General features: G+C 38.2%; 1 protein-coding gene across 1 annotated transcript in view; it reads right to left on the bottom strand.

Moving 5' to 3' along the window:
* Positions 1–22,378, bottom strand: part of Nup62cl (nucleoporin 62 C-terminal like) — a 62,570-nt gene that overhangs the window by 22,609 nt on the left and 17,583 nt on the right. Inside the window, exons 2-8 of the mRNA XM_050124059.1 lie at positions 14,868–14,968; positions 13,534–13,690; positions 7,617–7,767; positions 7,310–7,359; positions 7,040–7,174; positions 4,671–4,782; positions 1,400–1,466 (exon numbers count right to left, since the gene is read on the bottom strand). Of these exons, the coding sequence (XP_049980016.1) occupies positions 1,400–1,466; positions 4,671–4,782; positions 7,040–7,174; positions 7,310–7,359; positions 7,617–7,767; positions 13,534–13,690; positions 14,868–14,922 (727 nt within the window). The 5' untranslated portion in view covers positions 14,923–14,968. The remainder of the gene's footprint in view (positions 1–1,399; positions 1,467–4,670; positions 4,783–7,039; positions 7,175–7,309; positions 7,360–7,616; positions 7,768–13,533; positions 13,691–14,867; positions 14,969–22,378) is intronic.

Here is a 22,378-nt window from a genome sequence, read left to right on the forward strand (position 1 = left end):
TTTTATGGTTATGTCTTGAAAACTTGTGACTGCTTGCTTGACTGAGTTTCATATTATTTTTTACTGATATTTCATTGTATCCCTACATTTAGGCAAAGCATATAAAATGTTTTTATTAGTTCATTCAGAATTTTGTATAATATGCTTTGATTATATTCACCCTGTCCCCCCTAACTCACCCCATATCCACACACCCTTTCCTACACCTATAACTTGGGTATCTAACTGTCAGTGCTTATAAGCCCTTTCCATGTATAGAACAAAGAACTCCAAATTTATTAATGATATTTGACTTTTAAATCTGTAATACAAATATATAAGAAAAATAACTTACATCTCATTTCTCAGTAAAAATCCTAATATATGGGCTGCCCTTTTCCGAAGGGAAAGGAGGAAGAGAGGATCTGGGGGAGAGTGGTATGGAGGAGGGACTGGGAGAAGAGGAGGGAGGGAAAACTGCAGTTGGGATGTAATATATGAGCGAAGAATAAATAAAAAGAAAACAAAAGAGAGGAGAGACTAGTCCCAGATCTATAATATCTTGAAAAAGGTTACTTGGTGCTCCTGACACAAAGAAATTGTGTACAGTAAGTGGTATTTATCATAGAAATATGTCAGGCTGAAATATAACTGTGTACCTGAAAAAACCCTAATTTCTATTAACATTAATATATGCATACATTTTATTTATTTTTCTATAGCTATAAAATGGTAGTGATATTTGTTCTCTATATAATTCTGACACTGACAATAAAACTATTAAGAAAGCTTACTCAGTTCTGCATTTCTTTCACCTAATAAGAACGCATTACTAAGAACACTATGCTCTGGGCTGCCGGAGGTGGCTCAGTTGGTTAGGTGCTTGCTGCTAATCCATGAACCCAAGGCTCAGAAACGCTATCAGAAAATAAGACAGAGAGGCATAGAGGGAGATACTCCATGCTTACTTGCCCAGTCTCCACAAGCATGCACACACAAGCCTCAAACACACAAGAAGGCATACATATGCACACCCCCACCCACAACACACTCAAAAAGGAACTTTGTGTTCAATGGTTATCCGCACCGAGTTAGGATGCTATAAATGCACTGATTTTGAGGATCTTCAGTATTTGTCTTTCTTCCCATTTTGGGGTTCAATTCTGAGTATAGAGAAACATTTGTTTGACTGCGATCAAAGCTGTATACAGAAAACAAATTTAAAAGTTCTGCTTCTGTTCGTACTGTCAATACCCTGCCTCTATCCATTCCCTGTTTTCATTAATGTCTTGTTAGTGCTTCAGAGCTCATACGGGCTTCCCTTCAGCAGAGCTCTTATGTCAGTGTGGTCATGGAGAACACAATGTGTGTTGTCCAATATTTCCATACCTACAACACGATATAGAAAGCAGACACCCACCTGAATTCTGGCTGATCCATTGCAGAGACTGCATGTGAGCATTCAGAATTCTGCAAATCTGTTGAAGCTGAAAATACACCCAAGATTTTTAGATCATGATTATTCTAGCGGAGTAAACAAAAAGAAAGAAACATAGGAAATTGAAATTAAGAAGCAACATTTAATTTTCTTCTGGTAAATGGAGCACTGACAATGAACTACATATTAATGGTGCCGTTTCTTACTTCTAACACTAATTACTTTTATGCATTAGTTCAATCTATTCATTTTGTAATTATCAGGGATTGGATTCCTACAAACTAATAAAAAAAAACCTGATGAGCACAACATAAAAATAAAGGACATTAAAAGATATTTCAAAAGAAAGCAAACGAATCAATCCACATACAATTAAGAATATCAAATTTGTCAATCAAATCAGCAATTGTGTGTTTTGGTTTGGTTTTTGAAGCAGAGGCTTGTTAAGCACTACAGACCTGCGTGGAACTTAACCATGTAGCCAAGGCCCTTTGCTCTGCGTCCTGAGTGCTGGGCCTACAGGAGCCTACCAACATGCAGGGCTCCTCAAATCCGTTGTTTTAAAAATAGTAGCACTCAACAGTCGAGTACAGGTTGATTGCTCCCCACCCGAAATGCTTGGAAAAGAATTATTTCAGGTTTTTCAATTTTTTGGAAGATTACATTATATATAATGAAATATCCTGCAGATGGAAACAAGCCTAAACATGGAATTTATATGTCATGCCTAGCTCGTACATATAGCCTGAAGGTGATGGTATATAATATTTGCATTATAACAGCAGTTGTGTGCGTGTGTTGGTTTGTTTATTTTCTTGTTCATTTGTTTCTCATATGTTACACAAGACTCTAACCACTGAACTGTATCCCTAGCCCAGCTATGTCAGTGCTTTTGGCTGTGACCCCTTCCATGGGTGTGGACTTTCCCGCTTATACATCATTTCATCACTGAAAGAGTTTTAGATTTGGGAGTATTTAAGATTTCAATATTTCAGATCCAGAACACTCAATTTGCAAGTAGGGAAAATCAATACATTAATATACACTCGACGGTAATATAAATTGGCCCAAATTTCCAAATGTAAATTTTTATAGCATGTGTCAATAGTTTTAAAATATTTATACCTTGTTACACAGTATATTCTACTCTATATGAGCCTACTCAAATCTAAATATAACTGGTCATTACAAGGCTATATTAGATTGCCCAAAATTTGAAATCAATATCTCAACTAATAAAGATGTTAAAAATATTATAAAATTCACCTCTGGTGTAATATCTTGGTAGCATTAAAATTCACATTGTCAAAGAGTGACTAAAATTTCAAGAGAGAACCATGAAAACAGGGAGTAAAAATCACTATATGTATATTTATGATTTTATTTAAACAGAAGAACATTTTTCCAGCATTGTAAAAAAGTGTAGAAGTACATCAATATAGTAAGAAGGGATTGGTAATATTGATGCTTTAATTTTCTTTATGAACTTTATTAAAACTACAGCTGGGTAACAGAACATAATGTTTAATAAAAAATTTAAGTATCATGTGGTCTCTCCCATTTACCCTGACACACATATACCAAAGTAATAGAAGTCATTGAATCCCAGCGCTATGAATGCTGGAACACACAGCTTTTACTTTTGTGGCATGATATATAATCCATTGTAGCAGGGCTTTGAGATGATATTTTCATTATCCACAGGGACATTATCATTTAGCAGGTGTGTTTTTTCCTACTTTCTGTCCCATGGTTTATGCTATCTGAAAAGAGGGATAATCTCTTGCTTCCTTTGTCCTGCTATCGCACAGTAATTGCCTTTAACTCGGTCATCTTAAATATCTCAATTATCCCTACAATGAAAAATGAAAACATAAGACTACTTGCTATTCACTAGTTAAAATAATTATGGGCAAAATTGGGGAAATGATAAAGATAGGATTTTACTGACTCTGCTAAATCCAGTTCTGCGCCATGTCTAAATCTGTTTGTGTTTACCTATGCATCAGAAATCTAAACAACAAAACAATTCTGAATCTTGAAATTGCATTTCGAATGTAACAGAAATGTATTTTGTTGACTCATGATCATCTTTGTGAACACAGGGCAGATGGTAGCATTGGTAATTCCAGACTAATTTTTATGTGTCATTGTTCCATTTTAGATTGATGCTAAGTAGAGAATAGCATTGTTTTATGGCTGAAAGGAACTTACAAATCATTTATTCTACCCTTGACATTTTTCAAAAGAAGGAGCCAAGACCCCAAGAGATTAGGTGACAAACAAAATTCTAATAGTTTCTCAACTGTAATTGGCTGTTTTTTCGTGATTAAAAAAAATTCAGTAATAATATGTGTGTATGGAAAGGACAGTCTGCGTCTAATTGGACAAAGAAATTGCTAGAGAATAATCACCACTTATGTATAAGTTATTCATTCTCATCTACCAAGAGCCCAGCCTCACTGCTACTTATAATTAATGGCAGACGGCACAATAGAAGCTCCTACAATGGGAGATTCCTCCCAGCGCTAGTGCCATTTATCGGGAGTGGGGAAAAGAGGACTTCATCTGTGCTGCCCAGACAAAAGGACAAGGTAGAGGAAATAAGCTCTTTATAATTAGAGTATAGGAAAAATGGAAGAAACCCTGTTTCTTTCTTACTGACAAATTAATTCATAGAATCTCAATTCTAACAGGATCCTAAGCCCTACATTCCTATAATATAATGTATTTGCTTTATGAACTAAGTAGTCTTCCGCGAGGCAGTGAGCAGTGAGAAACATAATGACAATATTTAAAAAAAAATTCTACGAGAAAATGTTATGTCTTAAAAGTTACGTCACTACATTCTAAAGCTATAAATATGTCTAATAGACCTAGGCATATTTGCTTATATTTATATGAGTAAATAAATTAGATGTTATGAAAAATTAACTAGCGAGTAAGTGAATAAAAAAGTACCAGGATACGTTTAATTATGTAGAGATTAAGTCCTGAACACATTGGAAGAGTCATTTATATTACCCTCCTGGGAATGACCACAAAAATTTACATCTGCAAATATTTACTAAATATTCACTGTCCCACTAATCATGCCTAAGAGTGTAATATCTCTAGAGGGCAGATATGAAGTACTCTGGAGGACAGGAGAATGTGACAAATTAAAAAAACAAAACAAAACAAAACAAAAAAAACGGATGGAGGGCCAATTTCATGTGAAATCTTGGCTTTCTAAAAAGAACAGGGAACATACTGTTTCAGTAGTGTCATCAGGACTTCCCAGGGAATTCAGGTGAACAATAATGTCCTTGAGATCTTGAGACATTCTTTTGAGCTCAGCATCTATATTTCCTGCTAATCTGTAGCTACACAGGCAATTGAAAGAAAGAGATTAACAAGAAACATTTTCTCACCTCTACCGTAACTGACATATAGAGACGTAATTGCCAACTAGATTTATTTCAATTCCCCTATAATCACATTGGTTCTCAATTATGACTGAGGACATTGTCTCATGGATTCAATGTTTGCAAACGTATTGCTATCACAACCTAAGACTACAAAGGCAAAGGCTTTCGTCTCTGATGAATGCTGCAGCAAAGGAACCCTTGAGGGAAACAAAATATATGTATAGGACATTTACCTAGATAGAAGGCTAGTGTTTAGCAATATTCAATAAATGTTGAGATTGCTTCAATTATAGAGACTATACAAAATTTCATAGTAAAACTTTATATGACATACTATAGCAAGAAACAAAGAATAATCTGAGAAATGACTTTACAACAATAAAAAGTAGATAAATCTGAATTTACTACAAACTGATTAGTGATCTAATTTCCACTCAAAAATGTTTGTGAGACAGAGTGGGGAGGGGGGAGGGATGGAGAAAGATTGATTGATTGACGTAGTCCAGTATATTGATATGTTTACAAGAATTAAAATGGCAAGAAGATTTTTCAAACTCACTATCTATAAAATTAAAAGGCACAGTCAGATGTCGTGGTAACCATCTATTGCTTTCTGTGCCAAATCACCTATATGTAATTGGTTGCCTAAACTGTTGAAAATTCTGGCAAAAGTTTTATTGCAATATGAATCTGGCTACAAAAGAGAAATTGGAAAGGAATTAATGTTTTTATGCCTCCCAATCCACAGTTAGTATATTCTAAAAATGTTAAGTAGTTTACAAACAAAGCAAAACAGATAGAAGAAATTGAGCATGGTGGCACATTCCTGTAATGACAGCACTTGCAAAGCAGCCTGAGCCATTGCAGGGTTTGTGCTAGACAAGACTTTTTCCAAAAAGTGATAAATATATAGAATACATCAGATATGATGTTGCACACCAATAATCCCAGCACTCAAGAGGCAGAGGCAGGAGGATCTCTATGAGTTCAAGGAAAGATTGGTCAAAATAAGGAGTCCCAGGCCAGCTTCTTCTATATTAGGGAGTTCTGAGCCAGTCAACGATACATAGTAAGACCCTATCTCAAACAACCCCCCTCTCTCTGTATATATACGTATTTGTGTGTTTTTATTATCTGTGAAATATATCTGTGAAATAGTCTGTGAAACATATATATTCACAAGCAATGCCAAGGAATAGAGCAAAGAAAGAAGAGAAAGATACAAAGGGAAAGAGGAGGAAAACAAAGGCAGAAATATAAAAGTAGAAATAAAATGGAGGTCAGTGCAGATTAGCTGTACTAACCCACATTTAAAATCCTACAAAATGTTAACTTTCAAGCCTTAAAAAAATAAGTTCAGTGGCAAAGGATTTGCAAAAGCTCAGCTGGGCAGTGTGATGTGTGCCTGCAATTCCTTCTACTCAGAATGCTAAGGTGACAGAAACACTTTAACTCAGGAGTTTGACAGAAGCCTGGGCAAAGCCGGTAAGAACCTGTCTTAAAAAATGAAGAAAACAAAACCCAAAACATAAAAGCTCCATCTCAATTCACTAACAAGCCACTGACAAAAATGAGTCCAAGTTGGTCTCAATTTAGATTATGTAGCATGTTCCCACAACGTCTCTTAATGCTTTATAAAGTGGCCTGATTATCAAATCTCGGTTCTGGAGAGAGTTACCATGGGAACACTGCCAGTGAGCAGACACAAGGTAAAGCCTGAACAGTACACAAATAAAGGATACCTAGCCTGAAACGCTGACAAAATCATTCCAATTTTGAAAACCATAGTTCATCCTCAAATGAACAGTCTGTCTTCAAAATATCAAATTATGTATGACAAAAACAACTGTATAGATATTAGGTTTGTATGTGTCAAAATTAGGAGACCAGGAATATTCCACAATACTATGACATCATACATAAGCTTTGTATTTCTAATTTAAGAACACACTTGACAAATATAAAAGCTTCCCAGTAGACAAACATGAGCTTGAGATAAATAAGAGCGAACAAAATGCTCTAAAACAAAGCTGCCGGAATGACTCCTTCATTTCTAAGCCTCTGCAAAAGATAAACACGGAGCAGTCAAACAACCTGGTAAATAATACCAACTAGAAGAACTTGCCCTTTTCTACGGATTTCTATTCCCTGCTCAACGGTTCCGTTTCTCCCTCTTTCTGCCCAATTCTTCAGTCTCCATTCAGTTACTTACATTCTCTCATACTCTTTATCCAGACAGAGCAGATTAAAAGGCCTGTTCTGCCCCTTCAAAAACTCCTCTAAGGGGGTCAACAGTTGTTCCAGCTCCTTCTGCTGGGACAGGATAAAATCCAATTCCCGTTCCAACCTGAACAAAACAAGTCAACAGAAGGGCTGCTGAAAGCAATTTTGGGTAACAAATTAAATGTCAATAAACAGCAGGGGAAAAACAACAGAACAAAAAAATCTTGAATCTTTCAAGCAAAGAAGTCGAAAGTTCTACCTGCTCTGATCCAGCTTCACTCTTTCCACTTCACGATGCAAAAGAGTAATCTTTAAAGGGAAACGGGAACAAAACCGTGTCAATATGCAAACTGTCTCAATAATTTTAGAGCAATACACATTTTCTCGAACACATGTCAAATAGCAAACACTTCCTAATTCAAGGAGCATAGTAGCTTAGGAAAATGTTTCCAAGTTACTCATCAATAGTGCAACAGAAAACTAATCACAAAACCAAAGTCTATTCTCTTGTGCTTTTCTGGGAATACTTGTACAATACAGGAAGGTTAATGAGAATATATCCCTACCTCATCCCCACTCTCAAGCAAGGCCTGGTTCCAAACATTGAGGTGGTTGGCCTGGTGAAAAAAGTGCTTTTCTTGCTCCTGCAGTTGACGGCTCCACTGGTCCATCATACTTTCCAGGTGACCATAGGTCATCACAGGAGTTGCGATTGAGCTAAAATATAAAAAGATACACTATGATCATATCTTTTAAAGTGAAATCATATTTTAAAACAAATAGTACAGGAAGACTAGGGGGGAGAGACTGTGGGGGAGATTCTCACATCTTGCTTTCCCACAAAAGAATACCAGGTAAAGGTGATTTTAAAATAGCCAAATAAGAGCTGGGTGGTGGCAGTGCACACTTTAATCCTGGCTCTCAGGAGGCAGAGGCAGGTGGATCTCTGTGAGTTCGAGGCCAGCCTGATCTAGAGAGTGAGATCCAGAACAAGATTCAAAGTTACAGAGAAACTCTGTCTCAAAAAAGCAAAAAAAAAAAAAAAAAAAAAGTCCCATTTAATGCTCTGAATATTATCCTAAGGGAATAGAGCAAATACTTCTTAAGATCTCTACTAAATCACAGTCTGCTTCCATACTTTCTGTTATATCAGAACAGCATGATGTACGCTCCCGAAACCATGTTAGTCCAAGCATGCTTCTGAGCACTAGTCACAAAAGATCAGCATCCCTTGTCCACAAGGACCAGAGAGGAACTCCAACTCTCCTGAAAATTGTAAATAAAAAGCTGAGCATCCCTTGATTTTGGATTCTGTGACCAGGGCAGCTAGCGCACACTGACTCTAGTAGAAGTAGTATCAGCGCAGCTCAATGGGAGGTAGCAGGTAATACTCTTGGCATAGCAGGCAGCATTCTAATTTCCTACTGGGCTCCTACTAATGGTGACGTGTACGGCAGGCTGAATGAAGCCAAATCCTTTCTCAAGAGCAACAAGACTTAATGAGATCGAGTAAGGCAGGATTAATCTTTAGACTTCAGCTTTTGCTCTTATATATATCACACAAACCCAGTAGAGAATCTAACCTCTAAAGCCTGAATGAATGCTCTAAGACAAGTTTGGACTCCCATTCCTCCAATCTGGGAGTCAAAGAGACTTGGTGGGGAGTTTAACCTCCACCTGAATAGGCAAAACAAGAAATGAAGGAGACCAATCAAAAGACTATGTCCTTTCTTCCATAAGCCTTGTGTCAGCGAGGCCCAGCAGAGGGCCAAGCTTCCATGTCAATAGAGCATCCATGTAGCATCAATTCTACCATACAAAGTAGAATGAGGTAGAGTAGTTGGCATCCTGTGTCCTCTCTGTCAGCAAGGTCCAAGCAGCTGAAATTTTGCCTACCCCTGGATCAGCTAAAGCACTGAGTTAGTTCATCACCCGCCTCTTCATCTGGGGCTCCAGCGCCCACTGCAAGCTGGGCTCGCATTCCTACAAGAGGGAGGGAAGTGGTGGGGTACAGTGTCCCACTTGCACAGGAAATAAGCCAGCAGAACTAAGAACATTGAACTTCCACGCCACCCAGGTGCAGTGAGGCAGTATGACTCAGTGCTCCGTTTTTTTGCTGGGGTGCCGGGGGCAAGGTCCAGTGGGAAGCAAAACATAAAAGCACACCCACCCTTTGCACTAGGTCTCAACAAAGGGACTATCTAGTGAAAAGACAGCAGATATGAATAGGACCCCAACACTCCTAACATAATAGACAAATGGCCATGACACAATAAAAGTGATCCGTCTCAGGCACCGGGAAAATCACTCGAAAGAGAAAAAGCTGGCATCACAGATGACAACATTAAGAGGTACCAGACGCTGGGAACTGTCTGAAAGGAATTTTAAAACAGTCACTAAAAATGTCTCAAGAGGGCAATTTTTAATCCTCTTGAAATAAATAAAATCAGCAAAGAAATGTGGATTATAAAGACAAGTGGAAAATATACAACTGAAAAACGTAATAACTAGAATAAGCCTACTTGAAGGGTTTCACACTAGAGTGGTATGTACAGAAAACAATCAGTGAACTTGATGGTAGATAATTAAATTTACAGACCAGCAAAGAGAAAACAGAGACAAACGAAAAATGTCTCAAGGACATAAGAGGACAATAATAACTGAGATAAAAATGTATGCAAGAGAATTTTCAGAAAAAGAGAATGGGCCTGAAAAAAATTATTGGAAAGAAAAGGTTTCAAACTTTGAGAATTTGGCAAAAGATATAAACGTGAAGATTCAAGACGTTAAACAAGCAGAAGTAGAATAACTCACGAAAAGCCACGGGGTGAGGCAACTGTGATAACCACTATGTTATGGAAATAACCCTACAAAAATCCATGGTAAGACACAGAGCAATTGGACTTCTGAAAGGTAGAGATAAGTTTTAAAATTGTGGAAGCAAAAAATAGACATAGGAAAAAATGTACTTAAAAGAGAAGAGCAATTGAATGATAGTGGACTTCATACCTGAAGCTGAGGTTAGGGAAAAGTCGTACACTTTCAAAATAAATAATCATGAAAAGAGAAGAGGGAACTATTTAGGGGGAAGGAAGGGATTAATAACAAGAAGTGAGTGTGGGAAATAGGGGACAGCAGCAGGGTGCAAATAAAAGCAAACTATGATATATATACATATAGATGTATATATATGGAAATGTTATAGCGATGCCCATTTCTTTGTGTGGTAAACAAAGTTAATAAAAATAACTATAAAGGGCACTAGAATATTCTCAAAAAAAACTAATAAAGCTAAAGAAACAAAATAAGACAAATCCAAAATTATTTGATTGAGAACTCCAAAAATCTAGTCTTCACAATTGAAGAAACTACAAGAATAAAATATGGTAAAACTCCAAAATCTGAAAATACCATAACAGATTCTAACAGGCATACACAGAACATTACATGCAACACAAGAAAACAGAATGTTTGGGTTTTCATGGAACATTCTGCAAGATGGACCATCTCCTCCTGCACAAGAAAAAAAATCTGGATATAAAATCATATGGTACATTCACTGGCTATCACGAATACCAAAAGAAAAGAAGAAAAATCTCAGAACGCTTGGAAAGTAAACAGCATGTTTCCGAATAATCCAAGGCTCAAAATGCAATCAGAGCATAATGAAAGATGTGGGCCGCAGGAAATGCAGGGCACTAAAGGCTGGCATGAGAAGAAAATGCCTCAAATCAATAGTCTAAGATCATCCGCTAAGAAACTAGCGAGAAGAAAATAAACACAGTATCACCAGGAGAAAAGAACCAACAGTGGATAACAATGAAACTGAAAACAGGGAAGTTTTACAGAATAATCAATGAAACAAAAGCTGGTTCTTTAGAGAAATATCAATAAAATTCACACGAGAAAGACACAGACCACCAACATCAGAAATGAAACAAGAATATAGCTCCAATATGGAAAGACAATAAGGGAGGGTCACAAACAACTTTATGCTCATGAATTTGACAATGCAGAAAAAGAATGGACCTGTTCCTTTAAAACCACACACTGCTGAAGCTTATTAAAGATGAATCAGACAGTCTGACGGGTACTGGATCTATTAAATACGTTTATTTTTAATTTAGAGGATTCTGCAAGACATTTATCTGGGTGCAGAAGTTTTCATTAAAAAGTAGTTAAAGAATTAGTATCAACTCTAGAATTTCTTTTAGAAAATAGGAATAAGAATGACTCCTGGAGCATTTTATAAGCTGTAAGGTTGGAAGTGATTGTTAAATGTTATTCTGATATCAAAACTTAAAAGCAAAAACAAAATCAGCATGCATACATACAAAAAGTACATAAAATACTAAAATATACAAACATATCTATCGTTGTACCATAGCTAACGAGGATCAAGAGTATAAGAGCCAGAGGTCGTAGATGACAATAAGGAACCAGCAGGGCAGCTGTACACATGAGCTCGCGGAGGTTGGGACAGCATGCATGAGACCTGTGCAAGCCCAAGCCAGTCCAAATGCCAACATGGAGAGAGGAGGTGGGCATGAAGTCCCACCCTCAGTCTGGCTGCTAGGAGAGGGACAGTAAGTTTTCTTCGAGAGGGTAGCTGAAGAGGAAGTTCACATATTCAATAATTTATGGTCAGAGCCAATCAGACTTGATGGGTGTTAAAAAAAAAAGAAAGGACAACCCAAAGTTGGATGAGTAGGGTCTGGATGGGCCTGCGGGGAGCTGGAGGAGAGCATGGACGAATATAATCAAAGCACATTGTATCAAGTTCTCAAAGACCTAAGGACATAATTTAAAGACGTGCAACACCATTAGATGCCAAAATTCATACCACAATAAGATCACTTCATATCTTTAAGAAGGGTAGTAAAAATATGTCACATTGTCACAACCAAGCAAGAAAATATGGACAGTCTAGGTAACTCCTACACTACTGGTAGATACACAGAATGCCATAGCCACTCTGGGAAAGTATTCGGCACCTAAAAGTAATAAATATACAAACGTCATACTGACAAGCACCTATGTGCCTGGGAAGATAGCTCAGAGGTTAAGAGCACTGCCTGCTCTTCCAAAGGTCCTGAGTTCAATTCCCAGCAACCACATGGTGGCTCACAACCATCTATCTGTAATGAAATCTGGTGCCCTCCTGAGGAAGAGACCTGGTCAGGTGTCCTCATCAACTTAGTAGACCATGAAAGCCAATATGGACAAGTTCAGTAGAACTGCCATATATGGGCTGCCCATGCATGCTTCAGCAGTGACAGGGAATAAATTTCATTTCATTTTCGAGTAAGACTTAGGTTCACAAAAACATGTATACACAAATGCTCATATCAACAGTCTCAAACCTATAAGTGACCTAGATGTCTATCAATACTTTCATGCTTAAACAAACTACATTACACAAAAAAGAAAGGAAAAAAAAACAAAAAAAAGAGAGAGAGAGAGAGAGAGAGAGAGAGAGAGAGAGAGAGAGAGAGAGAGAGAGAGAGAGAGAAAGAGAGAGAGAGAGAACAAGCCATTGGGTGGAACTGAAGGAATTACGCTTAATGAAGAGAAAAGGCCAATTATTAGAGGACATATGTGGGCCATGTCTGCATCTATGTTCTTAAAATATTGTGAATATGAAAATGAGGAAGAGATTAATTACTGCCCAGAGTTAAGGAAAGAAGGAGAGGTGCTCATAAAAGGGCACCAAGAGAAATCCTTGTGGAGACAGAACTATTTTGTATGTTTTTCTTTATTATTTTTTAATATTTACTTTTATTTTTTATGTGTGAGTGCCTGTACATGTGTACAGGTATCCATGGAGACCAGAAGAGGGCTCCGGAGCCCCTGGAGCTGGAGTTCTAGGCAGTTCTGATGTGCTGTCCAAACTCTAGTCCTGTGGAATAGCAGCACGTGCCATAGAGCCTTCTCTCCAGCCCCCTATTCTGTATCATGACGGCACCAATGACAGTATTCTAGCTTTGTTCGACACTACAGTAATGCAAGGGTCTGTCATCGCAGGAATGGTACAAAGGGCATACAGGATGCCTCATTTAATATGCAAGTTTATATAAGCTCTAGAGTTTGCTTGAGTCTTTATCATGACGCACACATTACAATGTGTGTGACCAGTAAAGAACTACCTAATCTCTGGGTTCCAGTCTGCTATAAAACAGCACCCCAAATAGAGTCTATCTCACGAGATAACTGTGGATATTAAATGGTATGATGTTCCTAAAGAATTGTCATCTTGCTAAATATACAGAATTGCACAACAAATTGTAGCTACTAGTAGTAATAGTAATGACTGTATAACAGTATTGCAGAAGTCTGTTGACGGTTCAACTTCCTGAGCTACATATGAAAAACTCCTGCCCTGTTCCCTCAACTGATTCGTAAAATACTAGTTTCAAGCTACCCATGCAATTATGCCTATGAAGTGATAATCCAAAACACAAAATTTCAAATAAGCAAGCTTACTTTACAGTCATGGTAACCGGCAGAGAAGCCACACTGATTAAGCCAGTGTCATTATGCCAAGGTGATGCTGGTGGTTTCAGATACAGGTTGAATCCACTTGTAATTGTAGTAGTGGTGTTGGTGGTAACAGTGGTAGTGGTTGTCGTTGAGGTTGTGACTAGAAAATAAAATCGTGTTGGTAAGAATTTACGGTGTTAGTAAGAAATGAGAAGCTTATATCAGTTAAGCCTCAGTCATTCAAGACATTTTTTAAAATAAAATATGGGGAGTCATTTGTTAATAAGAACTTGAAATCAAAAACATAGATTTCAACTCAACTCTGTTGCAATATGAAGTGATATAGTGCACAGCAGGCATCTAAATTAACCTTTATGCTGAAAATTAAAACTCCTGGAGAGATTCATTAAAATATAAAACATAACTTAACCAGCTCTATAACCATTAAGGGGATTTAATCAATTCTCAAAACTCTTCCCATAAATATTGAAAATGCCAGACCCAGATGGCCTCACTGGTAAGTTCTATTTAAGTTTCAAAGAAAAACACCACATTTTTGCAATATACACAACATTTCTGTACATATTTTGGATAAAAACACAACTATTTGCAATTTAATTCTCCCAAATTAATTTGCCAAATCATAGGGTTAAATCATCAGACTAAATCAAGGATATATTCTAAATCTTAGTGTATATTGTAAAAGTGACCCACCAAAGTGATTTTGGAAAAAATTAAACCACTATGTTTTTGTCAATAGGGAAAAGTGCCTACTTCTCTACATCTTAGCTAAGACATGCGTATCTGTCAACCTGGTTAGTAAAAGCTTCTCCAAGTTTTATTTACATAGCAGAGATTTTGGGTTCTTTTACCCCTTCTAGAATGCCTTCTTATAGTGTAAAACTAAACAGACTTCACAGCCTAAGAGCTTTGTTTCCGACTTTTGGCTGTGGATCAAATGTAAGCTCCCAGCCTCTGCTCCAGTGCCGTGCCGGCCTGTTGCCATTTTCCCTATCATGATGGCCATAGATTCTAACCTTCTGAAACTCTAAGCAAACCCCAAGACTTTCTTTTATCTATAAGTTGCCTTGGGCATAGTGTCTTACCACAGCAATAGAAAAATGACTAAGATATGAATCATAATAATTTTTTAAAAACCTCACAGCTAAAGTTATGGCAATAAACCTTATGCAAAGCTACTACTGATATCAACCATCATCGATGGAATCAAACATCGTGATTATTTTTAAGATGCAGAAAATCCATAGCTTCTATTGGCAAACTGAGTAAAGCAGGCTCATGAAAACATCAATTTCTTTAAAATGAGTAAAACTTACTTGAGAGTTCCTGGGGAGCCATACAGGCAGGAACATTTGACATTGTAGGAAACATGGTACTTGAATTGTCAGTGGTGGCCACAGTAGATGATAGAAGCAACCTAAAAATCAGAGTAGCAAGGAAAATATAGTGACTAAAAAAATAACTCTCCACAAGTAGAGCACCAGTGCAAGATTCATCTGCATTGGGGAAATATGAGCAAAGAATGGAGACGCACACAACTACAAATAAAATGTCTTTGGTTAAAAAAAAAATAGTAGCAGAGGCTGTATTTTAAAACTGCTCATCAGTACTGCCTGCTAACAGCCTTCTAGCGACCTCCCTGAAACAGTAAACAGATGAGAAGCATCCCCTCCCTGGAGTGCAGCATAAGAACTCCTGTGAAACGGTTTGAAACCGGTGAAAGTGGTTTTTAAAAATTGTAAACTGCTGGAAATTATCCTAAGGGGATACAGTGACTGAAGAAAGCTTTCTTCAAGAACATCTGTTAAAAGTCAGTGGTCTAACAGTGATGGGCTACATATGGCATATGAGCCCTAACTCACTGCATTCCTCCCACCCCCTTGCTTGCCTTTGTACAAATAACACTCCAGATAACAGTGGCTTAGTAGACGGGGTGCTCTCTGGCTCTGGCTCTGAATCAAGGGAGACGTGGCTTCCATGAGAAAGCAAGCAGCCAGCATTCTCATCATCTTCAACACGGATGTGAAGGGCAAAATTCCTGGTGAATACAGCCAGATCTTCTGGGACTTGTTTCTTTGAGCCAGTTCCCATTCATAGGCTAGAAACCTCATGCCAGAAGGCGGAGAATAGTAGGGATTCAACCAACCCACTCTGATCCCGTTGCCTAAGCTCATTCGCAGCTCAAAGTTTCCCATGTGAAGAGGCAATCAAGGCCAGTGGCTCTTACCACTGCACAGCACCCAAAGCCCTGGGTCAAAGAAAGATTCTGCCCCAGAGCTAACTGCTGGTCCTAAGAATAGAGAGCTCCAAAATTCCCCCACAAAGAAGTGACTTTTTGTAAAACAGAGCATGAAGTAGTTCCAGTTGAAGGAGTTCCTCTTAGAAGGTGAAGATTTGGTGGTAAGTGATTAAATGGTGAGAGCTTTATGCTAACAAGAAGTTAGGCTCTTGGCGCTCTAGTCTACCAGAATTAACAAGGAGGAATTAAGCATTGTTGTATGCTATAGCACGATCAAATCTTGGAACGACCAAGCTAAATGAAAGGAATACGCACAAAGGCAATGTACTGCATGATTTCAATTGCATAAAATGTCCAGAATAGGCAAAGTCATAGACAGAAATGTATTAGTGGTTGCCAAGGGCTGCAGGGGTGGGGAGGGAGGTGGCTTAATGAAGGGTGACTGCTAACTGGTTACAAGGTTTCTTTTAGGGGTAATGAAAATGTTCTCAAGTTACATTCTGGTGGTGGTCGTATACTCTGTGGCTATATTAAAACCCACTGAATTGTACAATTTCAAAGAGTGAATTGCAAGATGTGAATTATATGTCAACTATACTGTTATTAAAAAACACATTATCATCTCAAGAGAAGAAAAAAACTGCATTTGACAAAAGCGCAATGCCCTTTCACGATAAAAACACTCAACGAACTGGAAAGAGAAGGGAGCATCCTCAGCTCTTACTGGTGGTTTTTAATAACATGAAATAGCAAGGCCGTTTATTCTGCCATATGTTGTAAATAGTCTCCTAACCCAGTTTGTCAATGGCTTTTAATTTCTTACTATTCTATAAGTAGTCAAACGTTTCCATCATTTTCCCCTTTTTATAGTCTAATCTAGGTCTCAAAATTATATTTTAAAAGACTTTCCCTCTTAGACATAAGAAAAAGTGCTGAATCTAATTTTAAGAGAAAACTGCAAATTGTAACTACATTGAAAGAAATTTCACAAAACAGAACTTCAAAACTATTAACACTTTACTAAGTACCAAGAAAACATCAGGCAGTGTCATGGATTCCTAATGAGAGTGAAGAGTGGCATGGATCCTAAGGGAAATGGATGGTCAAAGTTTTAAATGTTACAAATGCATCTATCATTTGAGATAGAAATATTCTTCAGGAAACATATCCATAAAGAATGCAAATATAGTCACAAAATACATGTGTGCGTAAGTCAAAGAACTATATACCTAGAAGTGACTAACTGTACACTTAAAATAGTAAAGTTTCTAATGTGCATTTTACCACAATAAATATGTAAGATGTTCTTGTGTACTTGTGAAATACCACATAAAATGAAACCCAGGGCTAGAGAGATGGTGAAGCAGGTAAAAATGCTTGCCACCAAGCCTAAAGTTTCATACCCAAGATTCACATGGTGGGGTGGGTACTTCATGGAAGGACTAAATGGATTCCTGTTGTCCTCGAACCTTCACACATGTTCTATGGCACACACATACACACAAATACATAAATGTAATACAAATCATATCCACTACATTACTGTTTGCATCACCAAAATGAGGAAACTAATACAACAATTACCAAAAGAGTGGATATACAAATTATAATACATCCGGAACATGGAATACTATGATGATATTAAAAAGATGCTGAAGAACCTCTCAATGATGTGAAATGAAATCAGGTTTAAAAGGTTTCAAACAAGTATAGTATAAAATTCACGAGTGGAAAAAGCAGGGTACACACTAGGATATAGAACATATTCTCCACGTCTGAAAAAGATGGGAGGTTGGAGCCTCCGGGACGGCTCAGTACCGCAAGGTGATGGGTTATGCAAGCCTGACAATCTGAGTTCTGTTCCTGGAACCCACTTAAAGGCAGAAGGAGAGAAACTCGAGAAAAGTTGTCCTCTGAACTCTCCGTGCAAGCCATGGCATATGTGCCACCTCCCCATAGTAACGATAATAATCACAACTTTTAAAGGTGAAAGGCTAAGAACACAACAGCAGTGCTTAGCTGGGAATGGAGAATGCAGAGGGGATGCAGCGCAGAGGGGGTATACTACATCTATTTGTAGTATTTATAGTTTTATTTTGAAACCATTTGCCTATATTATTTAAGGATTAGACATAAATACATGTTCTTGTAGCCAGTGTGGGAAACATTACTTACATAGTTTCATATTCACCTACGCCCTTAAAATATTTATGCACTCTATTTTCTACCTTTAATTCATACAATATTTCTTATGATTAATATTTTAAGCAAACAACAGTTAGCCAGCTATTACAATTCATTTATTCACTATTTTGCCCTCTCCCCCACGGAACTGAAATACCACCATCATGCACACAGGTTTGTTTCTGTGTCTTAAAATATTTCACTGATCTTTTTTTCTTCCTGTGCCTGCTACATAATAGAATCTCAATCATTACAGCCCTAGAATTATTTAAGTCTACATTACATAACACTTTAAACTTACAGGAAGAGCATCAACTCATACATTTTGATGTATTTTCCCGAAACCAATCCATCATTACTTGCTTAACACAACATCAAGAACGGCAGGTCTCCTGCATTTATTCCTACACTTGAGTTTTAGAAAATTTCAAGTCCTTTGCTCCTTTCCTTCTTCCCCCAAACAACTATGGCTTCACCAGAATTGCATTGGATGGATAGATTAACTTGGAGGTAAATATCACTTTGATATTACTGAGTCTGGTCATTCAGTGACCCTGCTCATTACTCAGGGTATCTTCCATATATCTCAGTAAAACGGTGCTGCTTTCCCCATCTAAGTCATGCATATTTTCCAAAGCTTATTCCCGGGCATTTCATAATTTTGGCTGAAATTGTTAATGGGCCTTTTCTTGGCTGTATTTCCCAACAACTATTGCCTAAACATAGCGAAGCTATTGATTTTTATATTATTTATTTTGTAAATGGCCGTATTACTGAAACTTCTTCACTAGCTCTAATTAAATTTCTACTTGATTTATGCCCATATTTTAAAAATCCTGACCATTTATCTCAGATACTGGCATAATTTCAGAACCTGTCCTTAAATCACACACCCAAAGATAACTAAGGAAGCAAATATCATTTAACATGGCTCACTTTTAAGTTAAATGAATCTTACTCCAACACAGAAAAGGGTTTAAGACACAAAACCTTTTCCTCATTAGAACTAGAGCAGGATTTAACACGGCACTATTGACAATTTGGGTCTGTGGTTAAGGAAGACTGTCCTGCACAACATAGGACATTTATTGAGCGCTACCTGACAAGTGCCTCTCCCGAGTATATACTCAAAAGATTTTAGATCCTACTGCAGTCTTATCTACACGCCATGTTCACTGATGCTCTAGTCACGAGCTAGGAAACAGAATTAATTTGGATATCCATCAACTGATAAACAGAGTGGGAAAATGTAGTATACACAATGGAATATGACTTAGATATGAAAAGGGAAAGCATGGGATTTGCAGAGAAATGGAGAGCACTGGAAAAAATATACGGAGTGAGGTCACCCAGGCCCAGAAGTGGCAAATGCTGCATGTTCTCTTTCATATGTGCATCAAAGCTCTGGACTGTTTTGCATTTTAAACTTCAAGTACAAGTTGAACCCAGGAAATTAGAAAGTGGCCAATAGGAAGGGATACAGTAATGGAGTGGGGAAAGTACAGGTAAAATCCAAGTAGAGGGAGGACACTGAGAGTGGAAAGGGTTCCAGCAGGGAAGGTGGAGGGAACATGGGGAAAACCAGGGGGCAAGAGGCAGGTTAACCAAAATGAAGGGTGTATGGGAAAGCCATATGGAAACCTACTACTACCATGCATTCCAATTAAAAATGTATTAGGGATAGTAGAATTCATGTAATATGTGAGAAGATGTGGTAAAACATATGATTAAAGGTTTAAGAATTAATGGGATTTAGGGGTGGGGGAGATGAAGGGGGTAGGGAGTTGATAAAACTAAGAAGCCTTATGAAAATCCACCACCATTGCCTAGCTAATTATAAAATAGAATTTTTCTGAAAAAGGAGTTTGAAGGGTTGGTCCCACCATGTAATGGTTAGCACTCTGGATTTAGAAGAAAAAGGAGTTTGAACAGCAGTATCCTGCATGGGTGGACAGTGCTGCTCCCAGAAGACACAGGATACCAAACAAAAATTTCAGTGCCGGGCATGAGCTGCCCCCCTGAGAGTTATTGTTCAGGAAGAGGCTAGTGGTACCCAAAACAACACAGGCTATTGCCATTGTTCTTGGATGCCCACCATAACGACTGCTAAAAATACCACATACTTTGGTTGAAGGACATAAAGAAATCTATCTCAAAATGACCAGGAAATTTCTTCCCTACTAGCTAGATTTCATAGTGCCAGAATGTGCTACACAAGACACTGGAAAAAAAATATTTGTCAGTGGTCTTACCTGGCAATGGACCCGAAATGCTGCAATACCAACCTCCCAGAGTAAGATGCACTTACTGGGCAATAGTGGCATGAATATTGGGGTTAGCTGATCACTTTCTGACTGGATCTGAGTTCTGCTCCAGAGAGGGAATTCATGTCAGGTACTGTATACCCGGTTAAAAGCCCATGGCTTAGGAGGTCCTAAGCTCAAGAGGGGACACCTACTATTGTTACTTTGTTAAATGTTCATATTGTCAGCCTGCCTTCTAAATATTTCTATTTGTACCCAAAGACCTGGGCTGCTCTTAACCTTGGTCAGAGAAGCTTCCTTTTACAGTGAAGAGCAGGTCATAACTGGTCAAAGTACTAAGAAAAAAGTAACTGTGAGTATTTAGCTCAAAATGGAACATTCATACCAACCTCCCAATTCTTACTGCTCAGTGAGCAGCACTGGAAAGGGGGCAGAGAGAATGTAAGATCTAGAGAAAGGGGGGGGGGGATGAGTATTGTGAAATGCTGTCTTAGGGAAATGACACGTTTATTGAACTTATGAACTCATGGTAGCTGTGGTCACCCGCATAAGACCCACACAAGATGAAGCCAGTCAGCAGTCTAGTGTGAATGGGGTAAGGATGCATGAGGCTGCACCTTAGCCGATGTGCTATTGGTATTTTATGGCTGCTGGGGTACAAAGAATCATTTTCTTTGTGGGTGTTGTAACTTATAGGCTGCCCATTTGCTATGTGTGTGTGTGGGAAGCACTGAGTGGACTTAGTGGGACATTAAAGGAGAGAGAGAGAGAGAGAGAGAGAGAGAGAGAGAGAGAGAGAGAGAGAGAAACCCGGAAAGACTCCTGTTGAAGGGGTCTGGGAGAGGTGACAGTCAAAAGTAGTGAGTAGATATTATCAAAATACATTGTATATGTGTAGAAAATTCTTAAAACATTAAAATATTTTAAAAGCCTTTGTATAAAAAGAAAAACCTGATCAACTTTTGTTCTAGGAGGCCACAGGCCCTGTGGGAGGGGGATACTGTTGTTTAGCTAAATCGACATAGTATCACACTGTCTTGTAAATATTTGTTTATACCCATAGACAGCAAAGCCTTTCTTGCTAGTGAACATCGGTAAACAGACCCTCAGGGCTACACAAGGTCCTCAGACAAAGTGACAACTGAGTGTTCAGCCAAAAACAAGACATCTATACCATCCCTAGAAAGGCTCAGAGAACACTGCAGAAGTGGAGAAAGGGGAAAAAAAAATGTAAGAACCAGAAAACAGTGAAAGTGGCTGCTAACCAATATCTTCTGTGCAAGACATAGCCATAGCAATCACGAACCTCCAGCAGCTGTGGGTGCCTGCGCTTGGTCTGCAAAAGAGTGGCTTTCAACTGTCAGGAATGGATGGGGGGCACACGAAAGACCCTAGCCCTCATCGCACAGCTATTTGCTCCCAGTAGATCCAGACAGAGGAGGATGCCTTTAGTTGTGTACACACTGGTAACCCCATCAGGTTCCGGTGAATAGCTCCAATCCAGGGATCACACAGATAGCCCTACTAATCTAAAGGGATCACAAAACCAAACCAAAAGTCTGTAAGAGGGACTGGCAGGGAGGAGGAACGCTTGATTACAATAGGAAGGAGACAAGAAAGTGTGGGGAGAGAGTAGTCAGAGTGCATTATACACATGTATGAAATTGTCAAAGAACAAGCTGAACCAACTTCCATCATTTTAAAGTAATGTAAAAAGGTAAAATTGAGTTGTAAAAACATCCAGATAACAACAGGAAAGGTGGGGGTGAGGAATAAAACAGAAATGGAAGGCAGAGCTAATGACAAAAGTATGGAGGCACACATCTGTGATCCCAGCACGTGGGAGATGGAGGCAGGAGGATTAAGAGTTCTAGGCTAGTCTCAGCTACATGGAGCCTTTGGTACACGAGACTGTCTCTCTAAAAAAGAAAAAAAAAATCTAAAACAAACCCACAGCTAATGAAATAGAAAAGAAACTGCGAGCCACGCATGGTGGCACACCTAGTACCGAAGCAGGAGAATTATGAATTCTATTGCAGCCTGGCTTATAAACCAAGACTCTATTTCAAAAAGCAAATAATAATAAAAATGGAAATGTCAGGTGTAAGCCCTAATATAACAATAATTACAGAATATGTTA

Source organism: Alexandromys fortis, unplaced genomic scaffold (assembly GCF_014885135.2).
Source record: "Alexandromys fortis isolate MF-2015 unplaced genomic scaffold, M_Fortis_MF-2015_v1.1 scaffold_195, whole genome shotgun sequence".
NCBI classification, from domain to species: domain Eukaryota; kingdom Metazoa; phylum Chordata; class Mammalia; order Rodentia; family Cricetidae; genus Alexandromys; species Alexandromys fortis.